Consider the following 15,012-nt stretch of genomic DNA (forward strand, 5'->3'; position numbering starts at 1 on the left):
ACACACATAGGGGGTTGTGGTCACTTTCAACCCGAGGCCTGACAGCCATATCAACAACCCCACTCCACAACTGGAGGCTACATAATATATAGTCGATTCGACTCCTGTTGATACCATTATCAAAGGTGCAGCTACCCTCCATGTCACCAGGTGTTCTACCGTTAAGAGCTCTAAGTCCGTGTTCTAAACAAATGCCATTTAACAATAGAATCTCTTTGGTCCACCGCTTCACAGGTTTTAGATTAAGAGAAGGTACTCCCCAGAGATTTTCCACTTCACTATCCATAGGGTCGTTTGCGCAGTTCAAGGGTTCAAAAGTCCTATTTAAATCCCCAACGACTATTTTTGCATTTTCCTGGGAAATAGCCTCTATTGAATCAGACAACAACTCAATAGTGGATGGATTTGTTACTTTATCTCCTCTCACATAAACATTATATAAATCAATTGATTGACCATTAACATCCGAGATTCTTAATGCTTGTAAGTCAATACTTCCCACGTCTAGGGTTTTTATGTTTATGTGCAAATCCTGTCTAACCCAAACGGTTAGGCCACCCTTGGGCCGCCCTCTTCCTCCTTTTGTAGCTGGTATACAATAGTTCAAGTAACCTAGGCAAAAGAGTGGATCACACGCCCAGGTTTCTTGGAAACAACAAATGTCAAAACCACTTATGAAATTCACCCAAAATTGGGAATCCAACTTGTTAGCCAGCCCGGCAACATTCCATGATAAAAGGGTACCAATATCTGTATTTATCCCATCCCGATCTTTAACAAGTGAAAATGCATGGGCTGACATTGGACTTTCCCTTAAGCTAGGCTGGTTTTCACGATCGACTATTGGATCCACAATAAAATCATCTGTTACAGGGTGTAAGACATTAGTGTTTAAAGTTCCCAGTCCTAAATCGCCTTCATCAGCCACACACCTAGACTTGCTGTTGCTCACCAATAGATTTGTACCAATAGTATTTCTACCAGCTTCACCTAGGCCTCCTGCAACTTTTATATTTCCACCCATATTATCAATACCAGTATGTCAACACCCCCAACTCGGGTCCTGCCATCCTACATGAGGGTTATAAGGTATATGTAAGGTATGGGTGTGACCACCGGGGGGAGGTGGTAAAGGAATAACTGGCCAAGGGACAGTAGGGGGAATTAAGGGCTCATTAAGTAAACTGGTTGTGACACTTGAGGGTCTGGGGTAGAAAAAGGTGAGGTCTACAATACCAATACCTCCCTTGTTTGCTCCCCATCCCTGCCTTGTAATCCATCCCGCTACCCTAGGATCTTGGAAATTAACCACTATGCAGTCCCCCCCCAGGGTTTTTGGTGTATAACCCATCCAGTCAATTCTCCTAGCCCCTACTATTAGTCCATCAATGTCACCCGGCAGAGGACGGTTTTCCCTCAACCAGTGCATAGTCTTGTTTTTAAGCATCTGGAAATTTTCTCTCTGACCAAGAGGTAAGGGTGGTACATTGATAAGAACTGCCACATAGGGGAAGGAGTCTGGAGTAAGATTTATTGGGGGTTTCCTATAGGGTGGCTTTTGTGAGGGCAGTGGAATAGATTTGGAAATTTGGGGGGCAGGTTGAAGGGCTAGTTTCTGCACCTGTGGTTTGCTATTTGTTTGCGACATTGCTAAAGATTTACTAGTCAACTGGCATACAATAGCTCCGCTTCCTCCCCCCGAAGTGTGTGGAGGTAAATGTGTACTGGTGTTTACGTTAGCAGAGGCTAACCCTTTACCCATTTTTTGACACAGAGTAACCGCAGTGTTTGCAACAGCTGATGAATTTTGTGTCTGGGTTAGTATAGGCTGTGTAGGATGTATTGCAGTTGACTGCAAAAGGTCAGAGCCAGCAGTCTCTCTGTCAGCCCTATCTAGAATTTTTGTGGCGCCTTTAGCTGGTTGTTTATGTTGTTTTGGAGGTAAAGGGGAGGCATTCTGGGGAATTCTACCCTTATCCTGTGCATGATGATTAGTTACGACCTGGGAATTTGCATTTACTTCCACCCTATTTGCTTTAATTAGCAATTTTGTAGAATAGAAATTGTCTAGGGTTGTCTGTTCGAAGTGGTTTAACCTATCTACGAGTTTAGCAATTCTATCCTCGATAGGGGTAAGTAATAGTCTAAACATTTTTTCAAGTTCTGGGAGCACATCTGCGAATAATACAGTGTTTTCTTTACTTGGTACATTGGGAGCAGTACTAGGATTGTCCACTATGTCTTGGTTATCCTGGTTCCCAAAGATGGTTGAAATTGCACTTCCAGAACTTTGGGTTTGTTCATTGCCTGCCTTTCCAATGTTCACAAGTTTGTGTAACTTCCTGAATTTTTGGGGAGGTCTTGCCGCCTTTTTGGATTTGTTTACTGAAGCTGGTTGTTTCCTTTTGGACCCAATTTTCAAGTTGGCCGATGTAACCCGGGAACCTAGATCAGACTGCGGAGATAGGTGGAGATTACCACCACAAGGATTGTTTGAATCTGCCACACCACTCTTGTTTGCTTTATCACCCTGAACCTCCGAGTGTTCAAGGGTAACTGGTAGAATCACTGATGATAGAGGGGTTACCAACGTGGGGTATGCAACGATTGAGGACTTGTCCGTAGAGTTCTTTAAAATTTCAATGGATAGCCTCCGCTCTGCACGCTTTTCAGCCAAAGTTAATTCCTTATCTATAGACATTGATCGATTAAAAAAGAATTTGTCTAAGGGACCAATGGCCAAAGGACCAGTCTCCGTTGGTAAAATCGTTAGGTGGCCAATTACAGGGCTTGTGTTCCCCGACAACGCCATATCAGTTACAATGATCAAGTTATGCACAATAATCCAAATCACTTACTGAAGTAGATGGTATATGGCACAGCCAAGAGGGGGGGCCCAGCCCGGCCTCCTGCGGCCCCGGACGGCCACAGACGGTCCCGCCCTTGTCCCGGGCTTCTCCCGGCGCGCTCCCGGGCTTCTCCCGGCGCGCTCCCGCGCGCTCCCGCGCGCTCCCGCTCTGCGGTACTGAGGTACAGTAATAAGGGAGAGGTAGGGCGGGGGGCGGGGCAGACAGGGAGAGCGACCCAGGTGTTGTGGGTTGACCTCACGCAGGGACTCCTGGAAGTTTGAGTCCCTGCGGGTCCGCTCGCAGCCCTGTGCTTCCCTCTGACAAGCGCCCAGCTGCGCAGCCCCTTCAAACTCGGTGCTCCTCTCCCGCCTCACGAAGCGGGACCCGCGGAGCGGGTCCGGCGAGGAGCTGGTAGGGTGGAGAGGTGAAATCCGGCATGAAGTAATGCAGCCCACAGCAGCCCGCAGCAAGGGTCAAACAGCAAAGAGATCCCACGGCGTGTAGAGGCTGGGCTGGTTTTAATGCTGGGACGAGGGGAGGGGCAGACAGGAAGAGCGACCCAGGTGTTGTGGGTTGACCTCACGCAGGGACTCCTGGAAGTTTGAGTCCCTGCGGGTCCGCTCGCAGCCCTGTGCTTCCCTCTGACAAGCGCCCAGCTGCGCAGCCCCTTCAAACTCGGTGCTCCTCTCCCTCTCCCGCCTCACGAAGCGGGTCCGGCGAGGAGCTGGTAGGGTGGAGAGGTGAAATCCAGCGTGAAGTAATGCAGCCCACAGCAGCCCGCAGCAAGGGTCAAACAGCAAAGAGATCCCACGGCGTGTAGAGGCTGGGCTGGTTTTAATGCTGGGACGAGGGGAGGGGCAGACAGGGAGAGCGACCCAGGTGTTGTGGGTTGACCTCACGCAGGGACTCCTGGAAGTTTGAGTCCCTGCTGGTCCGCTCGCAGCCCTGTGCTTCCCTCTGACAAGCGCCCAGCTGCGCAGCCCCTTCAAACTCGGTGCTCCTCTCCCGCCTCACGAAGCGGGACCCGCGGAGCGGGTCCGGCGAGGAGCTGGTAGGGTGGAGAGGTGAAATCCGGCGTGAAGTAATGCAGCCCACAGCAGCCCGCAGCAAGGGTCAAACAGCAAAGAGATCCCATTACTTAATTGGTGAAGCCTGTGGCAGTAAATCAAAGCTGTAGTACTGATTGGTGCTCTTTGATGAAAATGTGTATACACTTTGGTACACCTTCGCATTTTTAAGTCTGGGAGTATTAAAGATGTGTTGAAGAGATGATGGCATATGTCCTATTGTTAACCAATATTTTACTGTGTGCTACTTTTTTCTTATTACAGTGCTGTATTTCTTCCTTGGTAACAAGAGCACAAGAGCTATCCATGCCACCCACTTTTTTGATGGTGTGTCACTACCTCATCAGGGCATCCGACCCTGTCTGGTCGTAGATCAGAAGCCTTGTGTAATGTATATTGCAGTTGCCCAATTCTTGACCGCAAGCTACACCTACACAATAATTAAAGCACCTTTTTGTGAGGGGGTGGTCGAGGAGGGAGTCGAGCCTGTATCCTTATTGATAAGCAGTTAGGATATGGCTGGTAGAGGTTTTCTAGGCCTCTCAGCATATTCTTTATAAAGAATACATTATGTTGCATTATGCCACTGCTTGGTAGCCTCTTATCGTCTCCACATAGACTCACAATCTTCACTGTTAAGTATGTGTGAGCTCTCACTTTAAAGGATGAAATAGTAGAGTGGCCAGTGGTAACCAGAGGAAGGACAGTAGAAGTTAAAAAAAAAATTGGAACATTTTGGCTATAGTATTTTTCTGTCTTCATGGAAGCATTCACCCTCGCATGCTAGAGCTGTTAAGAAGATGGTTAGGACTCTGTATAATAAAAAGTTATTGATAATTAATATGCCATTACAGAAATGTCAAAATATTGTTTCATTCTTTCAGTTGGTTTACGCTTTTAGTGCTCCAGTGGGTCAGTCGAAAAAGGGTTGGCTCGTGGGAATTGAACTAACTGTTTGTATTTTATTTTGTGTGGTCTTGCATTTAGATTTATTTGATGCTTATTTGTATTTTTAGAGCCACTTGACATCCAAATAAAGGAGGAAGAATTTTCAGAAACTGAAACTGAAGCTTGGGCCAAACCTCTTGTCTACCTTTGGCAGAAAAGGCCGTCCAACATAATTGCTGAACGAGAATACAATTCATCTGTTGCCAAAGTTGAACCCTATTGCGCTATTTGTACTCTGCTTTTGCCGTATTACAGGGTAAGGATGATACATGCTAGTGATTTGTTTTTCATTTACTGAAAGGTATTGGCTGGTATTTGAGGGAGGGACTTGGAAAGAGAGGCAGAGGGTACAGGCATTGGCTGCACTATTCTAATTGCATCGTTTTGTTGACCATGTATCATAAGACAATCTTTAGTGGCCTTGGGTCACCAGGGAGAAGTGCAACTGGATAACACTTGAATGCATATTAAAACAAATTACAGTTGAAAAGAGCGGGGCAATGGGTGAAGTGGCAAAATTGCAGATAGTAATCTCCTGTCTAATAACAAAAAGTTTTTTGTTGTTACCATCTGTATCCAAACATTCTTGCACACTTGGGATTTCTTGACCAAGAGAGAGACTTGGTGCCCATTAGAAGTTTAGAAGAGCAAGTACCGGGTCACAGAGGTCCCTTCCTATATGCAAATGATTCTGATGGATACTTCTGAGATTCCTCACCATTTGGATACTCCCAGGTGCCCGAGTGAATCTGGAGATATGTTCATCAATGCTCTCTACATACTGGTAGGTGGCACCATATGGCTCTGCAGAACCTTTACATCAACCCGGTGCTGTGGCCAGCCAGGATGGGTGACAGGCGTGCCCTTAGGAAACCCCATCTCCCTGCTATCATTATCCTGTTCTCCATACCCCATCAGAAGACACCCGGCAGCACCACAGCTTCCCTTCACTCCTTGGAGCTATTGGAGGAGCCCCTTTTGACTAACTCCTTTGCAGCTGGAGGAGACCACTTTACGCTTCCAGGGCGTGCACCCCTGGGGCCTACTCTGGGCCCATGCGCTGGTCGTTGCGCTCTTCTCTAGATGCTGCAGGGAGGGCCGTCTCCAGAGCTAGGAAGACCCCCCACCCTTGGAGGTTTGTGCCCCTTTCTAGCTTTGCCGCCCCTCTAGCGGCAGTACCTGCTGAGGCAGACATCTCCCTGCCCTTTGCCGCCCTTCCTCCTTGAGGGCCCAGACCAGTGAATGGGTAGCAGCCCTCCGCAAGCTGCCTACTGGACTTGTTTCCCATGTGGCTTAGGGTCGGGGACCACGCATCAGGCCCATCCAGGTAGGCTTACACGCGGCATGGAGGCCTCCGGGCCCTCGATCTCCTGTGGGGTAGGAGTTTCTTACCCACCATAGTGAGGTTGGGAGCACTATATGTTAGTCATTCTTTCACTGGGGACGCCTCGGCGATGTTCTGGTGCGGCTGCATCAGTACCCTGTCGGGCCCTGAGGAATAGGGAATGCAGGGACTTTGTGGGGACCGGTATGGATTTTATTGCTGCAGCGTTGAGGAGTGGAGCCTCGCGGTGGGAAGTGGAGACTCGCGGTGGGGAGCCTTACACCAGCCGGTGGAAAAAGATCACAGCGGTGGCCAGTGGAGATACTGAACTGTAGATCCTCCTCCTGGGGTGACTGGAGGAGAGTGAGTGTCCCCAGCCAGCAGTGCATGCCAGGAAACATTGCTAACCTGCCTCTCCCTGAGTGCCTGGTGCCTTGGGCCTGACCAGCCTCCACTCTCCTGTCCTAGCTTGTCAGCACACATTCATCAGCATAGTCCTATGAGGAGTTTTCCCCCACGTGATGACAGTGGAATGGAGAAAGTGCCTCATACTTTAGCCCAGTAACTCTTGTGGTTGCCTACGCTGGAATCTGGCAATTTTACTGACTTGGATCTAGGACAGTCTCTGCTACCTTTCCTGGCGGGCACAATGACAGTGCCCCTGCTTGGCATCTACTACTAGGCTGGCAGAATCCAGGGTGGGGGCTCCTGAGCTGACTCGGGAGTGTGTCCGCCTGGACATGCACCTCCTGTTAGAAATACATTTTGGGGGAGTACAGACCACAGCGACAGCAGTAGGGGGATACTGTTATCCAATACACCACCTCCCATCTGTGCACTTATAGACTTACTCATCAGGAACACCCAAGCACCCCAAACACTCCTTTTGGACGTCAGGAGGAACCCTCGCTGGCTGCCCTGCTAGAGGCAATACAGGGCTCAAGAGCAGCGCTGCAGGGCTCAATTTCTGGGGTTTTCATTGAGGTGAATCTGCTGAGGGCGGACCTCTGCAAGTTGCCGGATATAGTGGAAAATGCTGAAACCGCCATTCATGCCCTGCACACAGAGGTGCGGCAATTTGAGCAACAGGCCTCTGATCTGCTGGTCTTAGACACCCTGGAGCACCGAGTTGAGGATGCGGACGGCCGCTCTCAAAGGAATAGTGTGGTCGGCTGGCCTTCCCTGCGGCACAACTTATGTCCCAAAGACTTGCCTAATTTCTTTGTTATCAAAAGGGCCTGTAGGGCACTGACCGCTGCACCTTCACCTGGGTGTCCGTCCAGGGGCTCTCATTACTAGGATACTAAATTACACGGATGGGGACCTAATCCTGAGAGCTGCCAGAGACGCACCCATACTGCTGTTCAAAAACAGTAATAATGCAATTTCCCCCGACTACACTCAGAAGGTACAGGAGCAGCGCAAGTCTTTCCTGGAGGTGAAACAAAAATTACACACAATGATTCTCAGATACATGCTCTTATATCCGGCCAAGCTCTGTGTTATCGCATCAAGGAGAACAAGAAATGGAACCGCTGCACTCCTAATTAAACTGAGTAAGTCAACTAGGTAAACTGTGAATCGTTGTAAGGGTGCTCAAGGCAATCACCTCCTGTCCAGTAAGGCGCAAATCAAAACAACTGTGGTAAACCTTACGAGTGTAAGGGTATAGTCTTGAGCACTCCTGTAGGCAAAATCAATTGCTAAGGAAAACATTTTTTTCAAAGGTAATGAAATGGATATTCTGATTTTTAATTCAATCAGTAGAAATAGTCATATTCCATCATGATTCATAATTCTGTCGACGAATGAATTCAAGTATTAGTAATACAATTGCTGGTGTCGAAATGTATTCTATTCATAATTTCATAGGAAACACCCCAATGCATTTCGAGCCGTGGGTTCTTCTTCAGGGGGCATGTATCTAGAATCAAACAAAAGAGGAAGGAATGTAACAAGAGGCCCGAGATATAAATGCATAAGAATGTAAAGAAAGTGGCACAGTGGTACAATGCAACCTTCGTGAAGGTGGTGACCGGTGGATCTAAAAAAGCGAACAATTATGGTGCGGATAAAAAAGAAATAAGATACTGTGCAGCAACTGCGTAAAGAGAAACGTCTATAAAGAATGGAACTAAACCAAATTGCGATGGAGGCGCGTGTACAAGCAACAGTGAAAACGGTAGTGGAGTGTGTCAGCAAGCAAGTAACACACGAGGAAAGGGGAGAAAACGACAGAGTCACTAAGTCCCAGACGTGGCTATCGTCTCGCGTAGTCAGGGTATGTAATTTGGGAGTAAAAGTGAAAGGTGTGCGAGGTGGAAGATAGTTGGGGGCAGTCCGTAGGAAATACGTGAAAAAGTAAGGAATAGACAGCCACGATTAATGTAATTTAAAAACAATCTTTGTATGCGTTCAAAATAGGAGGCAACACTTTGAGCGGCCCGAAGATGTCAGTTCCTGGCAAGTTATGTTTGGTGTACATCCTGACCGAATCAGACCCCTTCTCTCTCCGGAGTGTGTGGCGGGGCCGTGGGTGCCCTTGCCCCAGGGGGTCCACATTGTAGTTCCGGATGATGGCACCATTGATGCTGCTGAACTGGGGTCCCAGTGTCTGCCAGAGATGCTGATGAAGAGTGGAGCCGCACCGGACGGTCGAACAATGGACGCTCTCTCCCACTCAGTGACGTTGTCCATGACACTGTATGGCCCTGAGGTGCCTGCGTGTTCTCCAGGATTGCGATGGGGCACCGCAGTCGCCTGCTATCTTCAATGTGAAGAGTGCAGTATTGGATAATGGCTGTTCCTGGTCCCTAGCCCGAAGTGCCATTGAAGTATCTGATGAATCCTGTGTGTTAATGTCAACCCGTTTTTGCAACTGTTGTTTATTTCCCCGAGCATAGCTCACCCTTGGGTTGGGACAGGCGTGTTCAATGCCAGTGGACCGCTCTGTTCTACATAAAATGTTGTTTTATATTCGGCGTATCCCTAGTGTGTATCTATGGCGGAGACTCTGTTGCTGCAGCAGAGACGGTTGGGGGGGGTTACTGGGATGGGTTGATTCTGGGAGGTTGCGGTGGCGATTCGGAGCTTCCTGAGGCATCGATTTTTGTGGGCTTCTATGCACTTATGGCTTGCTATTACTTGTCCGAGCTGGGTGGGATATGTTAGTTATGGTTTTTGTTCTGCAGTTCAATGGCTATTCTGTCATCTTGTCACGGGGGAGGGTGGGGCATGCCCTGCCCATCATTCTATCATGAGTAAAGAAGGATCTTTTAAGCTCCTTACATTGAATGTCAAAGGGGTTGGGGTCATATCAAATACGGTATAGAGTGCTCTCCTTTCTTAAGAGACGTAAGGTAGATATTGCCTGCCTACTGAAGACACACCTCTCCGACCGGTAAGGTACTAAATTAACCAAAAAATGGAGCGACCAATCTCATTTTGCCAGTTAACCGACATTCTTGCGAGGGGTGCTTATCTGGATTGCACTGGGGGTCCCCTGCGCACTTAGGCGGATGTGGATGGTTGATATTTATTGATCCAGGGCAGACTTGATAGGGAGAAGGTGGTCTTGGTCATCAACACATATGGGCCGAACATAAACGACGAGACCTACCCGAAGGTGCGAAACGTCTCGCCAGCCTTAGGATCTCTGTGGGCAGGGGAATTTTATTGCGTAAAAGATGGTACCCTTGATAGACACCCCCATGTCTGAACACTAAACCTTAAATGACTGTCGCTCTTCATGAGGTCACTTCTCCTCTGTGACTTTGCGATATTTGTAGAGCTCCCCATTCCTTGTCCAAAGAATATACCTGCTATTCACCGATGCATGGTATGCATAGCAGACTATACCATATTTTGGTACCAGCACCTCTGGGATCCGGTGTTTTCGTGGTGTCACATCTCTCCCACTACTTGTCTGATCATGCCACTGTTTACTGTTAGATTGAGTGGGGGGCGAGCTTCTGCACAAGGAGGGAGACAGCTGTGGGAGGCTTTTGGCCTAGATTCTTCGGCAGGAGACGCCTCGCTCCCCCATTCTTCACCTTCGGACCCCTCAGTGCCGGGAGGTCTTCACACAGTGGGCCACAGTAGATGCCCTTAAACCCCATCTGGAGCAGGTGTATCGGAATCTAGACCCACCTGCATGGGCAAATATTGATATCTTTCTGGCCTCCTTGCCGCTTCCCCAGCTGGGAGCAGTAGTTGTGAGTTAATTGGATGCTGACCCCACCCTGGAGGAGATCGGCAGCCTTGGGGCAGCTCCTTGGTGGCAAGGTTCCGGGCAGCCATTGCTTTCCCACCTAGTTTTACCAGACTTTCGCTCCTGTTCTTACCCAACGTTTATTGAAGGTGTACTTGAAGGCCTGGGGATCTGCGATCCTTTCTCTATGTTGAGGGCTGCAGCTCTGATGATGATGAAACCTGACTGTTTCTTCGGTTCCATCGACTTATAGACCACGCACAATGATTAATATGGACACTAAAGTACTTTGCAAAGCACCTGCCCTTCGTTAGGGACCAGTAGTTAGACAATTGATCTACGATGACCAGTTCAGTTTAATACCCGGTCGTAGTACCTTCATGAACCTGCGGCACTTAAGCCATGTCTTACATGAGATGAAGGGTAGAGAGTAGGAATTAGTGGTGCTCTCTATTGACATAGCCAAGGCTTTGGACACTGATAAATGCAACTGCTTCATGCAGGTGTTGGAGGCGATAGGGAACGGTACACAGTTTCAATCCTGGGTATGCTTTTGTACACAGAACCCATGGCTAGGGTCTAAGTGGGTGGGCTATGCTCCGACACTTGAGAGGTGGGTAGTGGCATATGCCAGGGCTGTCTGCTGTCTCCTCTCCTCTTGAGAACATGATTGAATGTGGGATTAAGGTGGGAAATGCTACACACTTGGTATCTTTCTATTCTGACGACACACCATTCTATCTTTCAACATTACCCTCCCCCCTCTGGTGCTCTCTTCCCATCCTGTTGACATACTTCGCTGCATTCTGGAAGTTGTCAGGCCTTCTACTTACCCAGAGGAAATAACTGCTTTTTTCTCTGGGATTCCTGTCCGCTCATGACCTGGCAGTCCATCCACCTATGTCCAGTCATTGGGAGACTGATAAAGTCCAGTATATATGCGTGATGGTGGCTTACTCACAGCAGAAATGTCTGCAATGTTAAATGGGAAGGGTCACAGATGGTCCTCACTTATCTGTGCAGTTGCCCCAGTATTGGAACTTTCATAGATTCCCATGCTTTGTATCATTCCCCCGTCGTCGGAATGGGAGCCTCGGTAAATAGAAAAGTACCATAGCAGTAAGCACAAAAGAGAAAACTAGACTTAGGCCTCATCTCATTTTGTAGCTTATCCACCTCTTTTTGTAAAAGAGACCAAAATTCTGCAACAACCAATCAGAACAGCCTCACCCCATAGAACCCTCCTGAGAGAGCCTCAGAGCCTCAGATTTTCTACCTCACGTTGTGCTAGGGAGTCTCCACTGAGCTCTGCTCGGTTTTCTCTTCAGATTGGATTCTTTTTCTATTTCTTTAACTTTGATATGTCTGACAAGGAGAAGGCGTTATTTAGAGCTTGTGCTACCTGTTCTAAGAAGAGGCTGTTTGTGGAGGACAAGCATGAGGACTGTATCTACTGCTTGTACCCGGACCACAAGGCCACAGATTGTAAAATCTGCAGAACATTCTCTACAAAGACCTTGAGAGACAGGGAAGGCCGTTTGTTGACTTGGCTACAGAAAAAGAAGTCACGTAAAGAGGTTATGTCATCTGACAGTGAGGATTCTTCCACAGCTGCGTCCTCCAGAAATTCCAAGAAGAAGGGTAGGTCATCCCCTTCAACTTCTATTGAGCCCCCTGTGCAAGCCTTACAAAAGACCTCTGATAGGTCTGAAAAGGCTAGTCCCATAAAATCTCCTCACCGAGGTGTAAAGGAGAGGCTAGGACAGACTGAGGAGACAGACAGCTAAGAAGGTAAAGAAAAATGGTTCTTTTACTTCTCCACCATCTGAAAAGGAGAAGGGAGGCAAGAAACCTTCTATTGTCCCTCAGGAAGGAAGATCGGACAAGAAACCACGTCCGTCGATGACAAAAACAGCTGGTACATCTACGACAACTTCCAAAAAAGACTTGGGTTCGGGTACAGCTTCGTCGACGGGACCGTCGATGGCAGCTTCGTCGACTGTGGCGGCGCTGATGTCTTCGTCGACGTTTAAGGTACCCGTTTCCTGCTCGTCGACGATGGTGTCTACATTTTCGACGTCGACGATAATGATGCCGAAGGTAGTGTCGACGACGAGGACAACGTCGACGACGGCAGCCATGATGATGACGACGAGCTAGTCGACGACACTGTCGACGATCAATCTTCCGTCGACGACGAGTCCGTCGACGATTCAAAGGGTCCGTATATCTATAAAAAGGCAGCAAATTACCCTAGAGATGACATCTCCTCGGCGTGTAACACCTTTGCCTCCCACTTTGTTTCTGGATGAGGAGTCTGATGAGGATGGTCCTTATGCAGATGCTTATAGCCCATCCCAATTACAAGTGAAGTTCCAAGATTCGGATTCTGATGAGTGCTATGCTGAAGAGCGCCAGTTTGTTCAGCAAGAAAGGCCTTCTCAAAAATCACGTCTGGATATGGTGGCAATGCCGTCTGCTCTTATAACGGACTTGCAATTGATGCTACAGGATTACAAGAGGAGGTTTCCGTCGCAGACTGCGGAGCAGCAACAGTGTCCTCCTTCTCCATCCATCCCTTGCTGCTCCTGCAGTTGCAGTGACGCCTTTGGTTTCTCGAGCAGAACCAGAACCCAGAGAGAGCTATCAGGAGGTTGTGCCTATTCAGGATGATGATGTCTCATCGGATGGAGATCCTCGGGTTGATCCTTCTCATGATGTCATTCAGGATCCAGATTCACCAGTGCCGGATACTGCTACCTCCCCTCCTGCTGACATTGGAGGTTTCCATAATCTTATGGAAAGGGCTTCCAAAAGATTTGGCCTACCTATTACGACAGTACAATCAGACTTTTTCTTTTACGACTTCAAGGAACCTTTCAGAAAATCCGTTCGTTCAATTCCAATTATCGAACATGTATGGTCGGAAGGTACTAAAGTGATGCAGAATCCGGCAACAGTCATTCCTGTTCTTCCCCGGCTGGAGAAGTAATATATAGCTCCAGAAGGTAGTCCTGCTTGCCTGACTGGTCAGCCGAAGCCGGACTCAGTTATTTCCCAGGCAGCGCAAAACAAGTCCAAAAATCCATCGACACCACTCACAACACCGCCAGGCAAGGAAGTGAGACGTCTGGACAATGTGGGGAAAAGATTCTCTTCTATGGCCAGCCTCTTGGTCCGAGCTGCTAATGCTCTTGCTATCTTGGGCAGATATGATCGCCAGATGTGGTGCGATGTATCCCCATTTGTGGACCAACTTCCGGATACTGGTAGAAGGGGAGCGTTCCTCTTCAGAGGTGATAGATTGTGCTATGGACATAGCAACTACAGCTTTCCGTGCACTATCGGGTTCATCAGTTTTAAGGCGTCAAGGCTAGTTACGGGCAACCTGGTTTCGCCAGGAAGTTCAAAATAAGATCTTGGACTTACCTTACGACGGAGAGATGCTTTTTGGAAAGCATGTAGATGATACCCTTCAAGGCATCAAGAAGGACACGGACACGGCAAGATACTTGGGGTCATTGAATTACCGCAAAGTTCCTTAGAGGTGCAAGGGGGAGAAGTTTTTCCTCGTACAGAGGTGGCAATCAACAGCGCTACTCTTCATACTCGCAATCCTCGCAATCTTACAAGCCACAATACACACAGCGCCAAGGCCAGTCGGCGTCTTTCTCTCGCCAACCACCAAGAGGGCGTCAAGGGAGAGACAATTCTAAGCGGTAATAGCAGCTTCATGGCTCTTTCTTCTGTTTCTACCCCTCCGATACCATCAGTGGGGGGCAGGATTTCTCATTGCCTACACAGCTGGAAGGTTATTACATCAGACCAGTAGGTTCTGAATATCATTCGGAGTGGCCACACGTTGGAGTTTCAACAGCTTCCTCCAACCAGAGCTCCGGGTGCCAACGAATCGAAACATCTAGGACTTTTACGTCTCGAAGCCCACCAACTTTTCATCAAGGGGGCAATAGAACCTGTCCCTCACTCCCAAAGGGGGAAAGGGTTTTCTTCCTGGTTCTTCCTGGTTCGCAAGACAAAGGAAAAGTGGCGTCCAATATTAGATCTAATGGAGCTCAACACCTATCTCATAAAGCTATCCTTCAGGATGGTCACCCTTCAGGATATTCTACGGCTACTGAATCCAGGAGACTACATGGCGACTCTGGATTTAGAGGATGCATACTTCCATGTTCCGATCCACTCAGCTCACAAGGCAATACCTACGCTTCACAGTAGGCAAGAGCCACTTTCAGTTCAAAGTGCTTCCTTTTGGTCTCAGGTCCGCTCCATGGATTTTTACAAAGGTACTGGCTCTGGTGGCGGCGTTTCTCCGAAAACAATCTCTAGAGGTCTTTCCCTACCTAGACGATTGGCTGATAAAAGCTCCATCTTTCCAGGCAGCTTCCAAGGCAGTCACAAGCTGCATTCAACTTTTCAAACAATTGGGCCTTCAACTCCACAAGGAGAAATCGATCCTTCTTCCATCCAGGTCAGCAAAGTTTCTAGGCTCTACCCTGGACACAAATCGCTGCAAGGCCTTTCCATCGGAGGAACGTCAGAACAAACTTGTTCTGTCAGCTCGTCTCTTGCAAAAGAGGAAATCAATGTCGGTCA

General features: G+C 48.3%; 1 protein-coding gene across 2 annotated transcripts in view; it reads left to right on the top strand.

The window, feature by feature from the left end:
• The window catches only part of LOC144818446 (lysine-specific demethylase 4C-like), a 1,795,190-nt gene that overhangs the window by 1,073,964 nt on the left and 706,214 nt on the right, over positions 1-15,012 (top strand). For both annotated transcript variants that reach the window (XM_078675868.1, XM_078675869.1), the window contains one exon: positions 4,933-5,120. In XM_078675868.1, coding sequence (XP_078531994.1) covers positions 4,933-5,120 — 188 coding nt within the window. The remainder of the gene's footprint in view (positions 1-4,932; positions 5,121-15,012) is intronic.

Source organism: Lissotriton helveticus, chromosome 2_1, assembly GCF_964261635.1.
Source record: "Lissotriton helveticus chromosome 2_1, aLisHel1.1, whole genome shotgun sequence".
Classification (NCBI taxonomy): Eukaryota; Metazoa; Chordata; class Amphibia; order Caudata; family Salamandridae; genus Lissotriton; species Lissotriton helveticus.